At 39.4% G+C, this 17,841-nt stretch overlaps 1 protein-coding gene across 1 annotated transcript in view; it reads right to left on the minus strand.

Moving 5' to 3' along the window:
* ARHGEF4 (Rho guanine nucleotide exchange factor 4) overlaps positions 1-15,905 on the minus strand; it is a 74,807-nt gene extending 58,902 nt beyond the window's left edge. The window contains exons 1-2 of the mRNA XM_037523165.2: positions 15,633-15,905; positions 7,546-7,672 (exon numbers count right to left, since the gene is read on the minus strand). Coding sequence (XP_037379062.1) covers positions 7,546-7,672; positions 15,633-15,899 — 394 coding nt within the window. The 5' untranslated portion in view covers positions 15,900-15,905. The remainder of the gene's footprint in view (positions 1-7,545; positions 7,673-15,632) is intronic.
* Positions 15,906-17,841: the final 1,936 nt, after the last annotated feature.

Raw genomic sequence — 17,841 nt, forward strand, 5'->3', positions numbered from 1 at the left:
CTTAAATATTAACTGGTATTTATTATGCATACTAAATGCTTTGCATGTTATTTAACTTTCACAACTTTATCTGATTAGTCACATTTTTTTCAGTTGAAAAGTCACTTGGAAAGTGATGGAATTGGTTCCAGCGCTCACCACTTGTGCTTTACTAGTGTGTAGCTGTTAATGCCCTTCCTCCCTATTTTAAGGATTCTCAAGACAGTTCTTGCTGGGACATCAGTATCAGTGGCAAGAGACACTATGAGCACTTTGTGTAAAGCAGCATGCCTACCAGCAGGGATTTAATGAGGAAATTTAAGCAATGGCTCTTGATACTGAGTTGTTATGGCACGAGTACACAACTTACTTCCTGTAAGACCCTCACCTATATTGGGTTATAAAAACAGGGAAAATTGAGATCAAATTCACAGGACAATGTGACATGCTCCACTAACCCATTCCTCAGTGAATCTGGTGAAAATTATTTTAAAATAACCACTTAAAACCCCTGGGAATGGTCCTAATGACAGATAGCAAATAAAGAAACATCTGCACAACATTTCATTTAAATTAAAAATTCGGTAAGAAAGGTATGAATCTGTGGTATTTAAAGAAATGCCCTTTCTCTACCCTTTCCCAGATTGATAAGGCAGAAAAATTGAAGCAGGAAGTTGCTAAGTCTGCTGCTTGCTGGAGCGGAAAGTTCCTGCAGTGTGCTGCTGCTGCTTGCCCATAGTAGTAGCCACGGCTACCTTGATCCCCTTCCCAAACAATAAAGAAAGTCTATGATGGGTGGGGTGACAAGCTTCCTCTTACAAACTGTGTAAAACCTTACCATTCCTGCAATTTGGGGATCAGACTTTTGGGAGCTATCCCACTGATCCTGCCAATGGGACAATTAAATCTCTCCACCTCTCTGAGTGCCGCCTGATTTCTCTGGGAAATTGCCATAACAAAACCACACCAGAAGACTGAAGCCAAGAACACAGGGTTCCTTTTCTGCTCATCTCACAGCTCAGGAGCTTTTGTCCTTGGGGTAGCAGCATTTCTCATCCTATTACATGTATCTATTGCTGAGGCTAAGTGCAGGGTGAAAGTGGTGGTGGTGGGGGCTTCTTTTTTTGGCATGCTGAAAATATTGGGGTTCTAGTAGAGCTTCCCCTTGTTGAGAGGTTATGATTCCATGTCAGGAGAAGCAAGTTGAGGAAACCATAGGGAACTGTATCCTTCACTGAGTGACACACAGACAGAAGCCTGCCATCACTACACACCCATGCTCCAGAGGTTTTGCTCAAAGATTTTGCCTGGGGAAGAATTTCACTTCTGCACAGGCTGCAAAACAGGTAACTGATAATCTCTTGCCAAAGAAATTGACTTCATTGTTAACAGAACATGGAGAAGTTTAAACCTAAAGGTATTCCTAAGAACAGTGGAGGTTGTGGTAAAATGCGTTTGGGAAGAGATTCATGGATCTAATGAAGACATAGCCTAGAATATAACTCTATTAGTTTGCAGGCAAGAACAGGCAATAAAACATTTGCTAGGAGGCCTTCTAGGGTCAGAATAAATGCCAAACACAGACTTTAGAAACTATTCCTTCAAAGAGGTCAGAACTTGATTGGATTAACCCTTTGCACTCCGCTGTCCCCTCTCAGGGGACATCGTAATTCTAGCATATCACTCGGATGTCCCCTCTCAGGGGACATTGCAATTTATTAGTGATTACGGGGAATTGAGGTTATTTCAACACAACTTTTTGAGACATGCATGTTTCCCTGAAGTGCCTTGAAATGGCACAAGTAATTAAATCAAAATATCATAAAATGGTTCGGAGTGCAAAGGGTTAATTTGCAGAGTAATTTATGCCACAGGGCACTGTTGAAAAAAAAAAAAAGAGCAATTGGCTTCCAAGTTGTGGGGTTTAATTGTGGCTATAGTCAGGGAAAGAGAAGACAGAGCCCTACCAAAACTGCAGTTGACCCTTGAGCAGTTGGTGAGGAGAACAGTGGATGTCAACTCCCTGCACAGTTAAAGACCTCTATATAACTTTTGATGACCAGAAACTTAACTACTAATATCCTACTGTTGACTGGGAGTCTTACAGAGGACATAAACTGTCAATTAACATACATTTTGAATATTTATGTATTCTATACTGTTTGCTTACAATATAGTAAGTTAGGGAAAAAGAATTTTATTAAGAAAATAATAAGGAAGACAAAAGATATCTACAGTATTATACTGTATCAATACTATCGGTTTACATTGTTTAGAAGAAAATTTGTGTAAAGGTGGACCTGTGCAGTTCAAACCTGGGTTGTTCAAAGGTCAAATCTACTGTCATCCATGGGTGGTTGTGGGCAAAAAAGGGATAAAGTTATCCCTGAAGAGAAAGATGGGAGGCTTATCACTGGGGGTGGGAGTGGGGATGGAAACAGACTTCACTAAAACAATTCACTGCATCACTAAACAAATAAGCAAATGATAACAACAAGTTCCCAGTGGGGGCAGTATTCTATTGCTATAAAATATTATATATAATATCTAGTCTCCCCTAAAAAAGTATGATACGCAAAGACACAGGGAGGTATGATCCATATGCTTGGAAAAAGCAAGCAACAGAAACTGAGAGTGAATGGATGTCAGATTTATCAAAAAAGCGAATTCAAAGTAGCTATTATAAACTGAAGTAAAGGAATCCAAATAAAGAAGTGAAGAAATGTTTGATGATAATGTTGCATCAAGTAGAGACTATTAATAAATAGAAATTATCTTTAAAAAAATCAAATGGGGCCTCCCTGGTGGCACAAGGGGTTAAGATGCAACCAATGAAGCCTCTGCAGCATGAGTTTGATCCCCAGCCAGCCAGGGAGCAACCCACATGGCACAGCAGACCTCTCCTGACTCACCCGCTGCTCCCCTCAGCAGTGTATTTCGGTCAGTCAGCCTGTTCTGTTCCCCACTCTGTCTCTGGTGAATCCTCTCACCTCCCACATCTCTAGCCTGGGGTCAGTTCTTTTATGCATAAATAAATAAAATCTTAAGAAAATCAAATGGAAATTCTGGTGTTGAAAAATACAAAAACTGATGTAAAAATTCTTCATAGGGGCTCAACAGAAAATTTGAACTGGCAGAAAAAAGAACTGGCATACTTGCAGAGAGATTAGCAGAGATTATGCAAGGTAAATAACAGAAAAAAGAAGAAAAATGAACAAAGCCTTTGAGAAATATGAGACACCATGAACTGCATCAACATAGATCGAAGGATATACCAGAGAGGAAAAGATATTCAGCACCAACATACATGTGAGTGTGTAATAGGGATTCATTCAGCCATTCAAGAAATGATGGCTGAAATTTTCTAAAATTTATCCAAAAAATCAATCTACACATCCAGGAAGCTCACTGAATTCCAAATAAGATACATAGAAAGAGACATACAAACACATATGTCACAGTAAAAACATTGAAAGTAAATGACCAGGAAAAGCACTTGAAAGCAGCAAGAGAAAAGCTGCACAACTACAATGGAGCGCCAATAAGAGTAACAACTATCTACCCAGCAGAAACTACGTAGGTGAGAGGCAGTGGGACTACTTAATAAAAGTACTAATTAAAAAAAAAAACCTTGCCAATCAAGAATTCTATATCCAGCAAAGCTTTTCAAAAATGAATGACTAGTTCAAGCATTTAGAATAAACTTAAAATATAAAATAAAGTATTTCTTAAAATACTCATATAAATTCTGAATTTGTTGCTTCTAGACCAATTTATAGGAAATACTAAAGGAAGCTCTTCAGACTGAAAGCAAGTGACCACAGATGGTAGTCTGAATCCACATGAATAAAAATAGAGCACTGATAATGGTAATTATGTAATTAGAAAAGACACCATAAATTCCAATTTTATCCTTTTTTTGAGTTGATATAGAAATTAGCTGTATAAAATAATAAGTATATGGGTGTGTTGTTTGGTTTGTAATCTATAGAAATATACGTGGAATATATATGCCAATAATAGCACAAAGGAAATGGGTTGAGCAAAGCCATAATGGTAAGGAAATGCTGACAGATGGTAAAGTATTCTTTTTAATAATGCACTGCTAGGTTTATAACTTTAATAGATATAATATCTGTAACAATAATATCACAAAAGGGGGAAAGGAATAGAGGCATATAGGAATTATTTTCCTACATTTCATTAGAATTAAGTGAATATAGATCTGAAGTTGATTCTAGTAAGTTAAGCCATATACATTAAACCCTAGAGCAACCACTGAAACATACTAAAATATATAGAGTGGAAGAATCATCAATGAAATTAAAATGTTATGTTGAAAACATTCACTTGATGCAAAAGTAAGGAGGAATAGAGGAACAACAAAAAATGAGACAGAAAACAAAAAGTAGAAGATGTAAATCCAATTATATCAAAAATGACACCAACTTAAATGAATAAGCAATCTAATCAAAAGGCAGAGAATGTTAGACTGAATAAAAAACATGATCCACCTGTATATTGTCTACTGGAGACGCATTTTAGATTCAAAGACACAAATAGGTTGAAAGAAAAAGGATATAAAGAGATATGTCATACAATCACAAGAAAGTTGGAATGTCTACATTGATACCAGATAAAATAGCCTTTAAAACAAAAAATCACTAGAAATAAAGGGGTCATTTTATAACAATAAAAGAGTTAATCCATGAGGAAGATTTAACAAATGCACCTTATACCAGAGCAATAAAATACATAAAGCAAAAACAGAAATGAAGGAAGAAATAGATAATTGAGCAATAGCAGTTAGAGGTTTCAACACCCAACTTTCAATAATGGATAGAACAATTAGATGATCAAGGAAACAGAAGACTTGAGCAACATTATAGACCAACTACACCTAGTAGACAGCTACAGAACACATCACCCAACAACACAAGAGCATATATTCTTCTCAAGGGTACATGGAAAATTCTCAAAGTTTAGATCATGTTTAGCCCACAAAACGAACATCAATAAATTTGAAAGAATAGAAATTATACAAAGCGTATTCTTTGAGCATAATAAAATGAAATTAGAAATTAATAATGAGAAATATGGGAACTCACAAGTAGAAAGAACACGCTCCTAAAAAACCATTGGGTCAAATAAGAAATCAAAATGATGATCAGAAAATACTTTGAGATAAATGAAAATGAAGAAAAAAATAGGGCAATACTTAAGGGACACAGTTAAAACAGTGCTTGGAGAGAAGCTTATAGATGTAAATTCCTCTATTAAGAACAAAGAACGGGGCCTCCCTGGTGGCACAGTGGTTAAGCACTGGGCTGCGAAGCTGCCCTCAGCTTCTGTGGCACCAGTTTGATCCCTGGCCACTGGTGAGGGTCCCCCATTGTACGCAGACCTCTCCTGCCACCCGCTGCTCCCCTCAGCAGTGTACTTCGTCAGTCTGTCTGTTCTGCTACCCTCATTGGCTCTGGTGAATTCTCTCTCACCCTCCTGCATTTCTGACTGTACCCAGTGCTTGTATAAATAAATAAATAGATAAATCTTAAAAAAAGAACAAAGATCTCAAATTAACAACTATATCTATACCTTATAGCAATGGAGAAAGAAAAATAAAACTGAACATAAAGAGAGCCAAAGGAAGGAAATAGTAAAGATTAGAGCAGGAATTAATAGAGAAACAATAGAGAAGGGAAATATCAAGAAATAGAGAAAGAATAAAGAAAATAAAAGAAAGCAAACATTGGTTTTTGAGAAGATCAATAAAATTGGCAGACTTTTTTGTGGTTTGATCAAGAATAAAAAAGAGGACTCAAATTTTTACAATCAGAAATTAAAAAGGGAACATTACTGCTGACCTTACAGAAATAAAAATAATTTTAAAGAAATACTGTAAACAATTGTGTACTAACAAACTATATACTTAAATGAAATGGACAAAGTCCTAGAAAGACATAAACTACCAAAATTCAAGAAGAAATAAACAATATGAATAGACCTATAACAAGTGATTGATGAGTAATCACAAAAACCTACAATGGAAAGTCTAGGTCTGAATGGTTTCCCCTCTGAATTACCAGATGTGGATATGGAAAACAGAATAAATATTAACTATTCACAAACTATTTCAAAATGCAGAGGCGGAACTAACATTTCCCAACTTGTTACTTGTGAGACCAGTTGTACCCTGATACCAAAACCAGACAAAGGCATTACAAGTTGAGAAGACCAATATATCTTAAGAATATGGATGTAAAAATAAATTCTCAACAAAAGATCAGCAAACCAAATTCAGCAAAGTATAAAAAGAAGTATATATCGACCAAGTGGGATATATCCATTGCAGAAATGCAAGGATGGTTTAATATCAGAAAATGAATTAACACAATGGATAATGTATATCCATCCAACAAAACAAAAATTGCATGACTATCTCACTAAACTAACAAGGATATCTGATTATTAAGCTTGACTTTGCAAGAAGTTTCTAACTTTAAAGGCCAAAGTCAGTCTTGAGAATTATCTCTGAAAAAATGTTACTCTAACCTATTCTTGTGTCTTCCACAAGCCTCTAAATAATTCCATCACTTAATAAAAAACTTACGTTAGAAATAGGTTTTCCCTTGAAAAAATATCTTTCAAGTTGTCTAGCACCTTTTCATGACTCTGCTTACTGTGAATTTAAGATGACAACCATTTTATGTGGGAAAGAACAAAAGCCACTGCACGATGCAGGTAAGCACACACCTTTGCTAGTGGAAAACCACCATGTCCTTCAACTGATATGAGTGGCCAGCGCCTCAAGGATCAGCAGCGGTATGCACTGAGCCAGGGTCAGAGATTAGGAGTCAGGCCTTCAGGCATATGTTACTCTCTCCGACCGTGGTCAGTGCTAATCTCACTGGCTTTCTCCAGGTCTACAGTTCCAACAGGATCCGATTCTGGGCAGCCTTAAAGGTCAGCTCCCTTCACTCCCCGTCTGGCTAAAGAACATGTTTGACAGGTGTAGCTCTTTTGTTTTTTCAACCCTATCCAGGTTTTACCCTTCTTCAATAGCAGACTTGGCCTGTCCCTCCAGCCAGCTGGAATCTTTTAGACTGTAAAGTTGCCATCTAACATAATTTGTACCTGCTTGAGACCTGTGACCCAATTCTGGGAAAGGGACTCAGAGAGGCTGCCATGCAACTCAAGTAAGAGCTCTGCCCCTCAGAAGGGAGAATACCCAAGTCCCATCACTAAATCAGAGGCAATGCTCTGTGTGGTGATTTCTTCTGCAGGTCACATCCTAGTAAAAGACCCCTGTGGTGTTCAGCAGTTGTGCAAAAAACAAGCCAATGGATCCAGGTTTGGGGATTCAACAAATGAATCTTTCTCAAGCCAAGAATTGTTTTTCTCTAGATGGCAGTGACCTTTTTTCCAATTGAAGGGATAAGAGACAATAGATTATCTTTCTCATCTTCAAACTACTTCTACCAGACAAATGAAGACAGCAGGCAACAATTCTCAAGTCCTTCTCAGGACATGAGAGTATAAACCAAAAGAGAGAGGCACTTAACTCACCGGGGTCAGGGGTGTGCTCAGGCCAGCTCACGCCATTCAGTCCTGTGGGGGTACTCTGGGAGAAAGGGTGGTTTCTTCTCAGGAGAGTCAGAGATTCTGGAGAAGTAATGGTCATCTTCCTCCAACACTGAGAGAGGAGGAAAAAGACAGAGAGTAGGTGAAGAAAGCAGCACAAGTCATCACTGCCGCACTTTAACTTTTCTAACTGCCTGGGACTTTTACTGTGAGCAAGGCACACAGACAGAATGTACAGTTTCAGGAGATGCCAGTCACACAAAAATCCATGAGAGAAAGGATTCAGCAGTTGGAAGCCCCTGCAGCTCTATGTGGCACTGGGACAGGACAGGTTACCATTGTCTTCCATGGGTTCATTTGTCAATATGCTTGTAAATAAGCTGTGCGGTTGGCTCTTGGCTGGCATCAGAAATGTGGCGTTCCAACTGTTTCCTAACTGGTTGATGCCTAGAGCATCAATCAAATTTTTACTTATCAGTTAATTAACTTAAAAACTTACAGTTCTTAATTTACCATGTGATTCATGGTAAACCCCTGTTTTCTTCTCAGAGGCTGAATAGGTAAGAACTAGGCAGAGGGTGCTTTCATAACCAGCTTGCAATACAAATCTCAGGCTCTGAGTCAGTAATGGGTTTCCCTGGACAGAAACTTCGGGCACATGTTACCGCATTTTATTTTTTCTACTGGAGGAAGAAGCATACCCTTCAGAGTGAGAGAGATGAGGAAGACTACTCAGGCTGCTTCTCCAAACTCCACCTGAGTCTTTTCTCTTGCAGATCCTCTTATATGTCCTTTCTGTAATAAGTCTTTTCTATGATTATGATTATATGCTGATTTCCCATTAGTTCTTCCAGAAACTAACATTGAGTGTATAGGTGGTCTTGGGTTACCCTCAAACAACTTAATTCTTAAAAACTGAATTTTGGTGAGTTCTGATTTAGGATGGTGTAGGGAAAATGAGTTAAAATCAGGTTTTTTTATACCCTCTTGCCGTTAGCCTCTAGGGCCAGCACCTGTGGTCTTGGAGGCCGAGAATTATAGACACCTGTGCCCAAAGAACATGGGGCACGAACATATGAAAATATGCACACTTGGGCCTAGAAAGGAGGGGAGTGTAAAGGTGGCATCACTCTAAGACAGGGAGACAGACAGAGAAATGCTGAGGAGAAAGCTGGCCTGTTCCCTGATTCAGCATGGAAGGCCTGTAAAAATCTAGACGAAAATTATCTTTTTGTCTGTGAGAAGTGATAATGAACCTACATGGTCTGGGGTGGTTGCAGAACAGATGGAGTGGCCCCATCTTCCAAGTTCCTTCCTCTGTTGACTGCAAACCCTAGCGGTCACACACAAGCAGGTACAGGACAACTCTAATGGGCAGAAGGGAAGCTGACAAGCTGCCCAGTGACTTCAAGACATGAGAAACCACCAAATGCAGACTGGGTGGGTTTCCTTACTGCTTCTCATCTATGCCAGAAAAGGCACCACAGAAGCCCCAACCCACAACACTAACAGGTACAAGCAAAAGAATCTCCAAGAAAAGCTTTACCTCAGGAAAAAAAAACATTGGGCAAAGGTGGCTGTGGCAGGCCACCTGCCTGAGTCTTACATGGCTTGCCAATGTGATTAAGGTTAAGGAGTCTGAGGTAGGAAGATTGTCCAGGTGGGACCCATCTAATCATGAGGTTTCAGAAGAACGTCTCCATCTGAGATAAGGATCAAAGGGGATGTGACTGCAGAGAAATGGCTGGGGCAATGCCATGTTATTGACATTGAAGATGCAGGAACGATCAGGAGCTAAAGAATGTGGGTAGTCTGCAGAAGTTGGAAAAGACAAGGAAGGCACACAGCCTGACTGGTACCCTGATTTTTAACTCAGTGAGGGTCACATCAGACTTCTACCTAGAGAACTGTAAGGTGATACTGCAACAGGAGCCCCTGGGTTTTAGGTGTCGCAGGGTGTGAGTGGCTTTGCTGAGGTCTACCTCAGCAGTCAGGCTTGACTGTCAGCTCCAGCATGAGCCTCTGGGAGAGAGAACTTTGACGTGCCAGGGTCCTCAAGCTCAGTACATAGCCTGTGGGCCAGCAGCTGGTGCACCTATGGTGTCAGTGCCCATGCTATGGCAGCTCATGCTCTGGCTACTTGGGTGAGAGTCTGGCCCCACTGATGCCTACCTCAGTGGCAGGGGTCTCTGTACAACTGGCTCTGCTGTGAGGGCTAGACAGCCTGACTTCAACACAGGTCAGGTTTCACTTGCTGGCCTGGGTTTCAGTTTTGAATACCATGGCAGAATTGAAAAATGGACCAATCAGATTCCAGTTCCCAATGGACCAATCAGATCCACTGTGCCATTCAAGAAACTTCAGAAAAGCAAAAACTAAAAGAAATTATTAACATCAAGCAGCACATGAAAGAAGTCTTAAAGGAATGATTATAAAACAACAGAAGAATAAATATAGCAGTAACAGACATCTAAATCATATAACATGGAGGAGGAAGAAAGTAACAAAGTGGCCCATCAGAATGAGTCAGAGACCAGACTGTCCAATGAATCATATAAATCGTCCATCTTATACTAACCTCAGTAGAACCTTTAAACGAAAACCAATAGAAATAATACATAACACATGGAAATTGAATTTAAATGAAATATAAGAGGAAGACCTCAAAATATGAAAAACAACAACAAAACAAACAAACAAAAACCCCAAATGCATGCCAAACAGCAATGAGTGTGTCTCAATAATCACCTTAAGGTAAAGTAGTCTGAATTCATTAGGGAACAGGTGTAGATTGGCTAAATGGGTTTCAAAACAAAGTTCAACCTTCTGATGCTTACAAGAAACCCATATTACCAATGAAGACAAGCAGACAAAATACATACATATCAGGAACAGCTATGCTTATATCAGATAAAGTAGACATCCAGTTTACAAAGTTGATAAGAGACAGAGCCAGGCACTATATTATGATTAAGGACTAGTACCAGAAGTGACAACACTGATAAATAGATGTGCACTAAATAATGGGGCACTTAGATACATAAGACAATAACATAACTAAAGAGAGATAACTGATAACACAATAATACTAAGGGATTTTAATGCACTACTTACAACCATGGGAAGATCAATAAAATAAAGAATAGGGCCTCCCTGGTGGTGCAGGCAGTTGAGCGCAGCGCTGTGAAGATGTCCGGCGCAGCCTCTGCAGCACCGGTTCAATTCCCGGCCGGCCAGGGAGATTCCCACATGGCAAGGCAGACCTCTCCTGTCTTGCCCGCTGCTCCCCTCAGCAGTGCTTTCAGTCCATCTGTCTGTTCTGCTCCCCACTCTGTCTCTGGTGAATCCTCTCACCCTCCCGTGACTCTGGCCTATACCCCAGCTCTTGTATAAATAAAAATAAAATCTTTAAAAAAAGAGGAAATTAAAACAAATGAAAAAATACCTTTAGACAAATGCAAATAAGACTACAAGTTACCAGAAGCTATGGAACACAGCAAAAGCAGTTTTAAAGTTTTAATTGTTTTAAAGTTTTAATTGCAATACAGACGCACATTAAGAAACAACAAAAGGGCCTCCATTCTACCTAGGGGTTAAGTCTCAGCACTATCACCACTGTGGCCTGAGTTCAATCCCTGGCCATGAAGCTACCTCATAAGGCACAGCAGACCTCTCCTATCATGACCGCTGCTCCCCTTAGCAGTGTATTTCAGTAAATACACTGCTCCCCACTCTGTCTCTGGTGAATCCTCTCACCCCCCCGCTCCCCCCACCTCTGGCCTACATGCCAGTTCCTCTACGCAAACATTAAAAAAAAAAGAAACAACCCCCCCAAATGAACAGTCTAAAGCTGAACCTAGAGGAACTTGAAAAAGAGGAACAAACAAGACCCATAGTTAATAGAAGAAAGGAAATTGTAAAAATTAGAGCAGCAATAAATGAAATAGAGATCAAATAGACTATACAAAAAAAAAAAAATGAAAGTAAAAGTCCTTCAAGAAGATAAGCAAAACAGACAACCCTCTAGTTGGATAACAAAGAAAAGAAGAGAGAAAACAGAAATGAAAATGGAGAAATTACCACAGCTGGCACAAAACAAAAGGGACCATAAAAAGTCACTAAGAACAAATATATGCCAATAAATTTGAATACCTTGAAAATGGACAAATTTCCAGATCAATGTAGTCTACCAACACTAACTCAGCAAGAAATAGAGGAGCTGAACAAATGCATCACAAGCATGGAAATTGAAACAACAATAAAAAAATCTTTCCCAAAATCCCAGGACCAGATCACTTTACAAATGAATTTTATCAAATCTTTATTTATTTTATATTTTAAAGGCTTATTTATTTATGCATACAAGAACTGGCCAGAGGTGTGTGTGGGGGTGAGAGGATTCACCAAAGACAGAGTGGGGAGCAGAACAGGCAGACTGACTGAAATACACTGCTGAGGGGAGACAGGAGAGGTCTGCTGTGCCATGTGGGTAGCTCCCTGGCCAGGGATCAAACTTGTGCTGCAGAGGCTGTGGATAGCTTCATAGTGCTGTGCTTAAAGCCTTATGCCACCAGGGAGGCCCTTATCAAACCTTTAAACAAGAACTAATGCCCATCTTGTTCAAATTGTTTTTAAAAATACACTTTAAACAACAGAGGGGGATGATCATAATACATGTATGAGGCCAACACTACCCTAATACCAAAACTAGATAAAGACAGCACAAGAAATTATAAACCAATATCCATGATGAACATGTATACAAAAAATTTCAACAAAATACTAGCAAATTGAATTCAATATTATTTCACAAGGACTATGCACCACAATCAAGTGGGATTTATCGCAGCGATGCAAGGATGGTTTAACATATGCAAATCAATCAATGTAATACATCAGATCAATAAATGTAAAAATAAAAAATCATGTCAATAGATGCAGGGAGGACATTTGATAAGATTCAGCACCCATTCAGGATAAAAACTAAATAAGATGGGAATAGAAGAAGCTTACTTCAATATAATAAAATCCATATATACAAACCAACAGTCAATATAATACTTAATTGTGAAAAATTGAAAGCTTTCACCTTAAGATCAGGATCAAGACAATGATGCCCATTGTCACCACTTCAGTTTAACTTAGTATCAGAAGTTTTGGCCAGAGCTAGCAGATTAAAATAGGAAATAAAGAAAATACAAGTCAGAAAAGAAGAAGTAAAACTATTGCTATTTGCAAATGATATGCTATTACACAGAGGACATCCTAAAGGTTCCACCAAAACATTACTAGAAATGGTAGATACATACAACAAAGTATCTGGCTGCAAATTTATACAAAAATCTGTTGCTCTTTTTTTAACAAATAATGAACAAGAAGCAAAACAAATCAAGAAAATGGGCCTCCTTGGTGACTCAGGAGTTAAAGTCTCAGCGCTATCAAGCTATCACCAGCCACCGTGGCATGAGTCTGATCCCTAGTCAGGGAGTTACCCACATGGCATAGCAGACCTCTCCTGTCTTACCTGCTGTTCCTTTCACCAGTGTATTTCAGTAGATCTGCCTGTTCTGCTCCCCACTCTGTCTCTGGTGAGTCCTCTCACCCTTTGCACCTTGAACCTATACTCCAGTTCTCGTATACATAAATAAATAAAGCTAATCTTTAAAAAATCAAGAAAATAACTCCATTTATAATTGCTTCAAAAAGAATTAAATACCTCAATTAATCTAACTAGGTAAAGAACCTACACAATAAGAACTACAAGAAGTTACTAAAGATCTCCAACAAAAAATGATGGAGGGCCTCCCTGATGGCACAGTGGTTGAGCGCTGGGCTGCGAAGCTGCCTGCAGCCTCTGCAGCGCCGGTTCAATCCCTGCCCACCGGCGTGGGTCCCACATGGCATGCAGATCTTTCCTGCCTCTCCCACTGCTCCCCTCAGCAGTGTATTTCATCACTCTGCCTGTTCTGCTCTCCGCTCTGGCTCTGGTGAATTCTTCACCCTCCCGCGCTTCTGACTGTACCCAGCGCTTGTAAAAATAAATAAATAAATCTTAAAAAATATGATGGAAAGACTGCAGACATAGAAGAACCCTATTACACTGCTGGTGGGAATGTAAATTGCTAAAACCATTATGGAAAGCTATCTGTATTTACCTTAAAAAACTAAAGATGCAAATACTATTTCTATAATCCACAATGTTCACAGAAAAATTATTTATAATAACTAGGACATGGAATTCACCTAAATGTCAGTCAGTCAATGACTGGATCAAGATGATGTGGTATATCCACACTATTTAGCCATAAAGAAAGGTTAAATGCAGCTATTTTCAGCAAAATGGAGGGAGTTTATGAGAATTATTTGTAGTAAAGCAAGTCATAATGATTAAAAATGCTAATTATTTACACAGAAGATTTGATAAAAGTATGTAGAAAAACCAGTAAACAAGTAACATTGCAAGGGCTCTGAGGTTCAAGGGAAGGGGGAAGGGAAAGAGACAAGTGGATATAGAAGAGGATAGAATACTTTAACACTCATTTTAAAAAGTATTTTCCTGTTAGTACTTTATGATAACATAGTTAGTACCTTATATTACAAAGGGAATTATGTTTAATACTTTGGCAATGGAAATTACTTTTATCTTTTAATATGTATTTTTCTTTTGTCTGTTCCCTTCAGTTGAACATTTTTTCCTCCCATGAAAGAAAATACTGTGTTTTCTGCATCACTTCAGTGTACCCCATTGATCATTGCTAATATATTTTTGGGATAATACATTTTTAATGAATATTTTGCAGGTATCCTTTAAAATTAAAACACTGACTTTAGTAGGGAAAACTACAAATCCAAATTTTTTTTTTGAGTCCTGGAAGATATTTTGGATGTAAATTATTTTATTGATACCTGTATTTTATTTGTGTCACTGGGGCCTCTATTTTATCTATTTTTGCATTCCCTGTGTCTGGAACTATGCTTGCTATATGGCAATTGGCACATGGCAATCTCGGGAAAATAAAGAAAGGTAGCACATATCACTGGCTTGGCTTAATTTCCATTTATAGACAAATATTATTCTACTATATGGATATATTTTTTCCCCCAGAAATGGAATAGCTGATCCTAAGATTCATTTGGAATTACAAAGGACAGCAAGTACCCCTCAAATACTGAAAAAGAATAACAAAGAGGACTCACACATTCCAATTTCAAAACTGAATACGAAGCCACAGTAACTAAAACAGACACAGAAAGTCCACCTATTATGTGAATAGTTAAGTCAGTGGGGACAGGAAGCAGAGTAGTGCTAGTTAGGGCCTGGGGAGGAGAAATGGGTAGTGACTGCTTAATGGGTAAGGGGTTTCCTTTTGAGATTATGAAAATATCTTAAAAAGAGACAGGTGATATATTCAAAGCCCTGTGAATATACTAACTGCTAGTGAATTGTACACTTTAACATGGCTAATTTTATGTTATGTGCATTTTGCCTCCACAATGGAAAAGTGAGTATTCAGTGATGAGACTCAGGAATGTGTACTTTACAAACACGTAATAATAAGAAATATTGCTATTTCATGAAGGGAAAGGAGAAGAAAGAGTCAGGAATTAAGTAAAAGTTCAGCTGTATACACTATTAGGTCATTTTTTGATGGACTGACAGTTGCATGTAAAAATAATGGCATTGGACTGTCCTCCAGAGACAAAATTTAATTGACTTAATGTAATTTTGTTTAATTAATTTAAGATTATTATATCAGAATGTCATGTACCTTTATGAATGTTAGAGCTAATGCTGTGCAGCATCTAACACAGTGTTCAGCTTAAAGTAGATCTTTACTAAATGTTGATTGATACACTAAGAGGGCAGGGTGCAACCTTCTTCAATTCTGCTACATTGCCTTTCACAGGTCTGGAAATAGATACAATGCAGAGAGGGAAGAGTGAGCCATGTCCTCTGTGGCTCTGGACACTCCACTACGAAATGTTTCTCTTGAAAGGGGTACTGGCAGGTGGTCAGGGTAGGGGATGTCAGGGAAAGTTCGTGATATGCAGGTGGAGTGTGACTGGCTTACTTGGGCTCCATCTTTGTGTGCTATGCCTAGGCTGACCGTCCTTTCAGTCTGGGCCAGCTTTTCCAGCCTCCTCCTCTGTGTCGTCTCCAGCCACAGGTCATCTAAACTGGTGTGTGAGTGTGGAGGGACATGCTTGGGCTGGTGAGGAACTTCACCGGGGACATCCTCTATAGAGACGGAGGGCAACAGCTGCGTCGCCATGTTGGTGTGAAAAGCCTTCTGACTGTGGGAGCAGCTGGGCTTCTTGCCTGGTTCTTCCCATGACATGTGGTTCTGGAACAGAGAGAACATTAAACTGGGCAAACATGTCTTATTTCTGTCCAGTTTCTTTTGGGTATAACCCCATGTTTTGTTTAAAACCCCAAATACAGATTCTAGTGAAATACTTTGTTCACAGTAATTTTGGAAACTGTAAAGATTAGGAACAGAACAAATCTTGTTTCTGTTGAAATTTTTACTTCAAAAATATTTAAACAGATCAAGTCTTCTACCTTGATCAAAATCAGATCTGGAAAGTAATTACTGAACTTGAAAATATCATTAGAAATGCTTTTTAAGATTCAGTAGTTGGGGCAAAGCTCTCTCTTAATTTCTCTCTCTCTCAAATTCTGACAACAGAATTTGAATACTTGAAGCACTTATTACTTCTTCCTTGGTACAAACATTAACTTTATATATATATATTTTAAAGATTTATTTATTTATTTATACAAGCACTGGGTACAGTACAGCATGAGAGGGCGAGAGACCAGAGTCAGAGCGGAGAACAGAGCAGGCATGAACTACACTGCTGAGGGGAGCAGCGGGCGGCAGGAGAGGTCTGCGCGCCATGTGGGACCCTTGCCCGGTGGGTCCCAGTGGCCGGGGATGGAACCGGCGCTGCAGAGGTTGCGGGCAGCCTTGCAAGCAGGCGCTCAACAGCTGCGCCACTGGGGAGGCCCCAAACATTAACTTTAAAAGCATAAACATACTGCTTTTACTCTGTCAGGTTATAGCTATACTCTCAGGTACACTAGCTGACTACAAAATAAAATTTGCCCACTCTAACAGAATATCTGGCTCTGTGTTGACATAAACATCCTCTCTGTTCTCTTGAATAAATCAATACATGGCCACTTGGAGAAGCCCTTTTCTTCTCATGTATTCTTCAAGTCTCACAGTTCCCCACAATCACCCCAGTGAACACCTCCTTCACAGTAATGACTCTTTGGAATGTCATCCCCAAACTCTTTGTATACTATTCTGAGGAAACAAAGGCAAAATTTCTTTTAACTATTTTAAGAGTCTAGTTTAAAATGGATATGTAGATATGGTTATGCATATACACAAATATGGATAGCAGGAGCAAGGGAGGGAGAGAGAAAGAGAGAGCAGGAGAAGAGGAGTGGATATTTGTTACAAAATGGTTTTGGGAAATAGCCTGGAAACTGGGACTTTTCAAAGCTCTCCAGGCAATTCTAATATGCAGCCAAGGCTAATAACCACTGATCCCAGGTAGGGAATCCAGAGAGCAAGACAGGACATACTACTGAGTTTCCTGTTTTTAATTTTTTTTTTTTGCACCATGTATTCCTTTTATGTACATATGGGTGGACACTAGAGAATCTTCCAACCTGGAAATGCTACAAGGCACAGAGAAGTGCCCCTCAGTGCTTCTTTTTGTAGCCAAAGGCCCAGATAGCAAGAGAGAAAACTTTTAGAAAGTAACTGCCCTTACCCTTGCATGTTAAAACTATGCAGCATTGCCCCCATTCCCTGACTTCCTCAGCAAAACATGAGTGAGGAAAACTCTGAGCCTCACCTAGCTATAATGCGACACAATTCTCCCCGCAGCCAAATGGTATTGAGAAGGCCCAGAAAGCTGGGATTTGATCCTCTGCCAGTGGCAATGAAGCTCTCTCCCAGGATGTCTTCCATCCCATAGCTAGTGATAATGAGGTATCCCTCTCCTGCCCTATTGGGTGACACACAGGAAGGAAGAATAGACCGCCAGAATGTCAGCCACCATACGGCATTTGTAAAGTCTCCTGACCCCACGGGAATGCAGAACAAGAGTTCTGCAACTATGGGGGTGCCAGTATACATCTAGTGGAGAACCCTAACTCCCAATCCCACCTATCAGTAGTGAGACACCAGCTCTGTATAAGCTTATCGATATAGGTCGAATTAGGAGCCTGGGATTTCACCCACACCCGGCAGTACTTAGATA

Source organism: Talpa occidentalis, unplaced genomic scaffold, assembly GCF_014898055.3.
Source record: "Talpa occidentalis isolate TD23 unplaced genomic scaffold, MPIMG_talOcc4v2.1 talOcc4.3, whole genome shotgun sequence".
Lineage (NCBI taxonomy): Eukaryota > Metazoa > Chordata > Mammalia > Eulipotyphla > Talpidae > Talpa > Talpa occidentalis.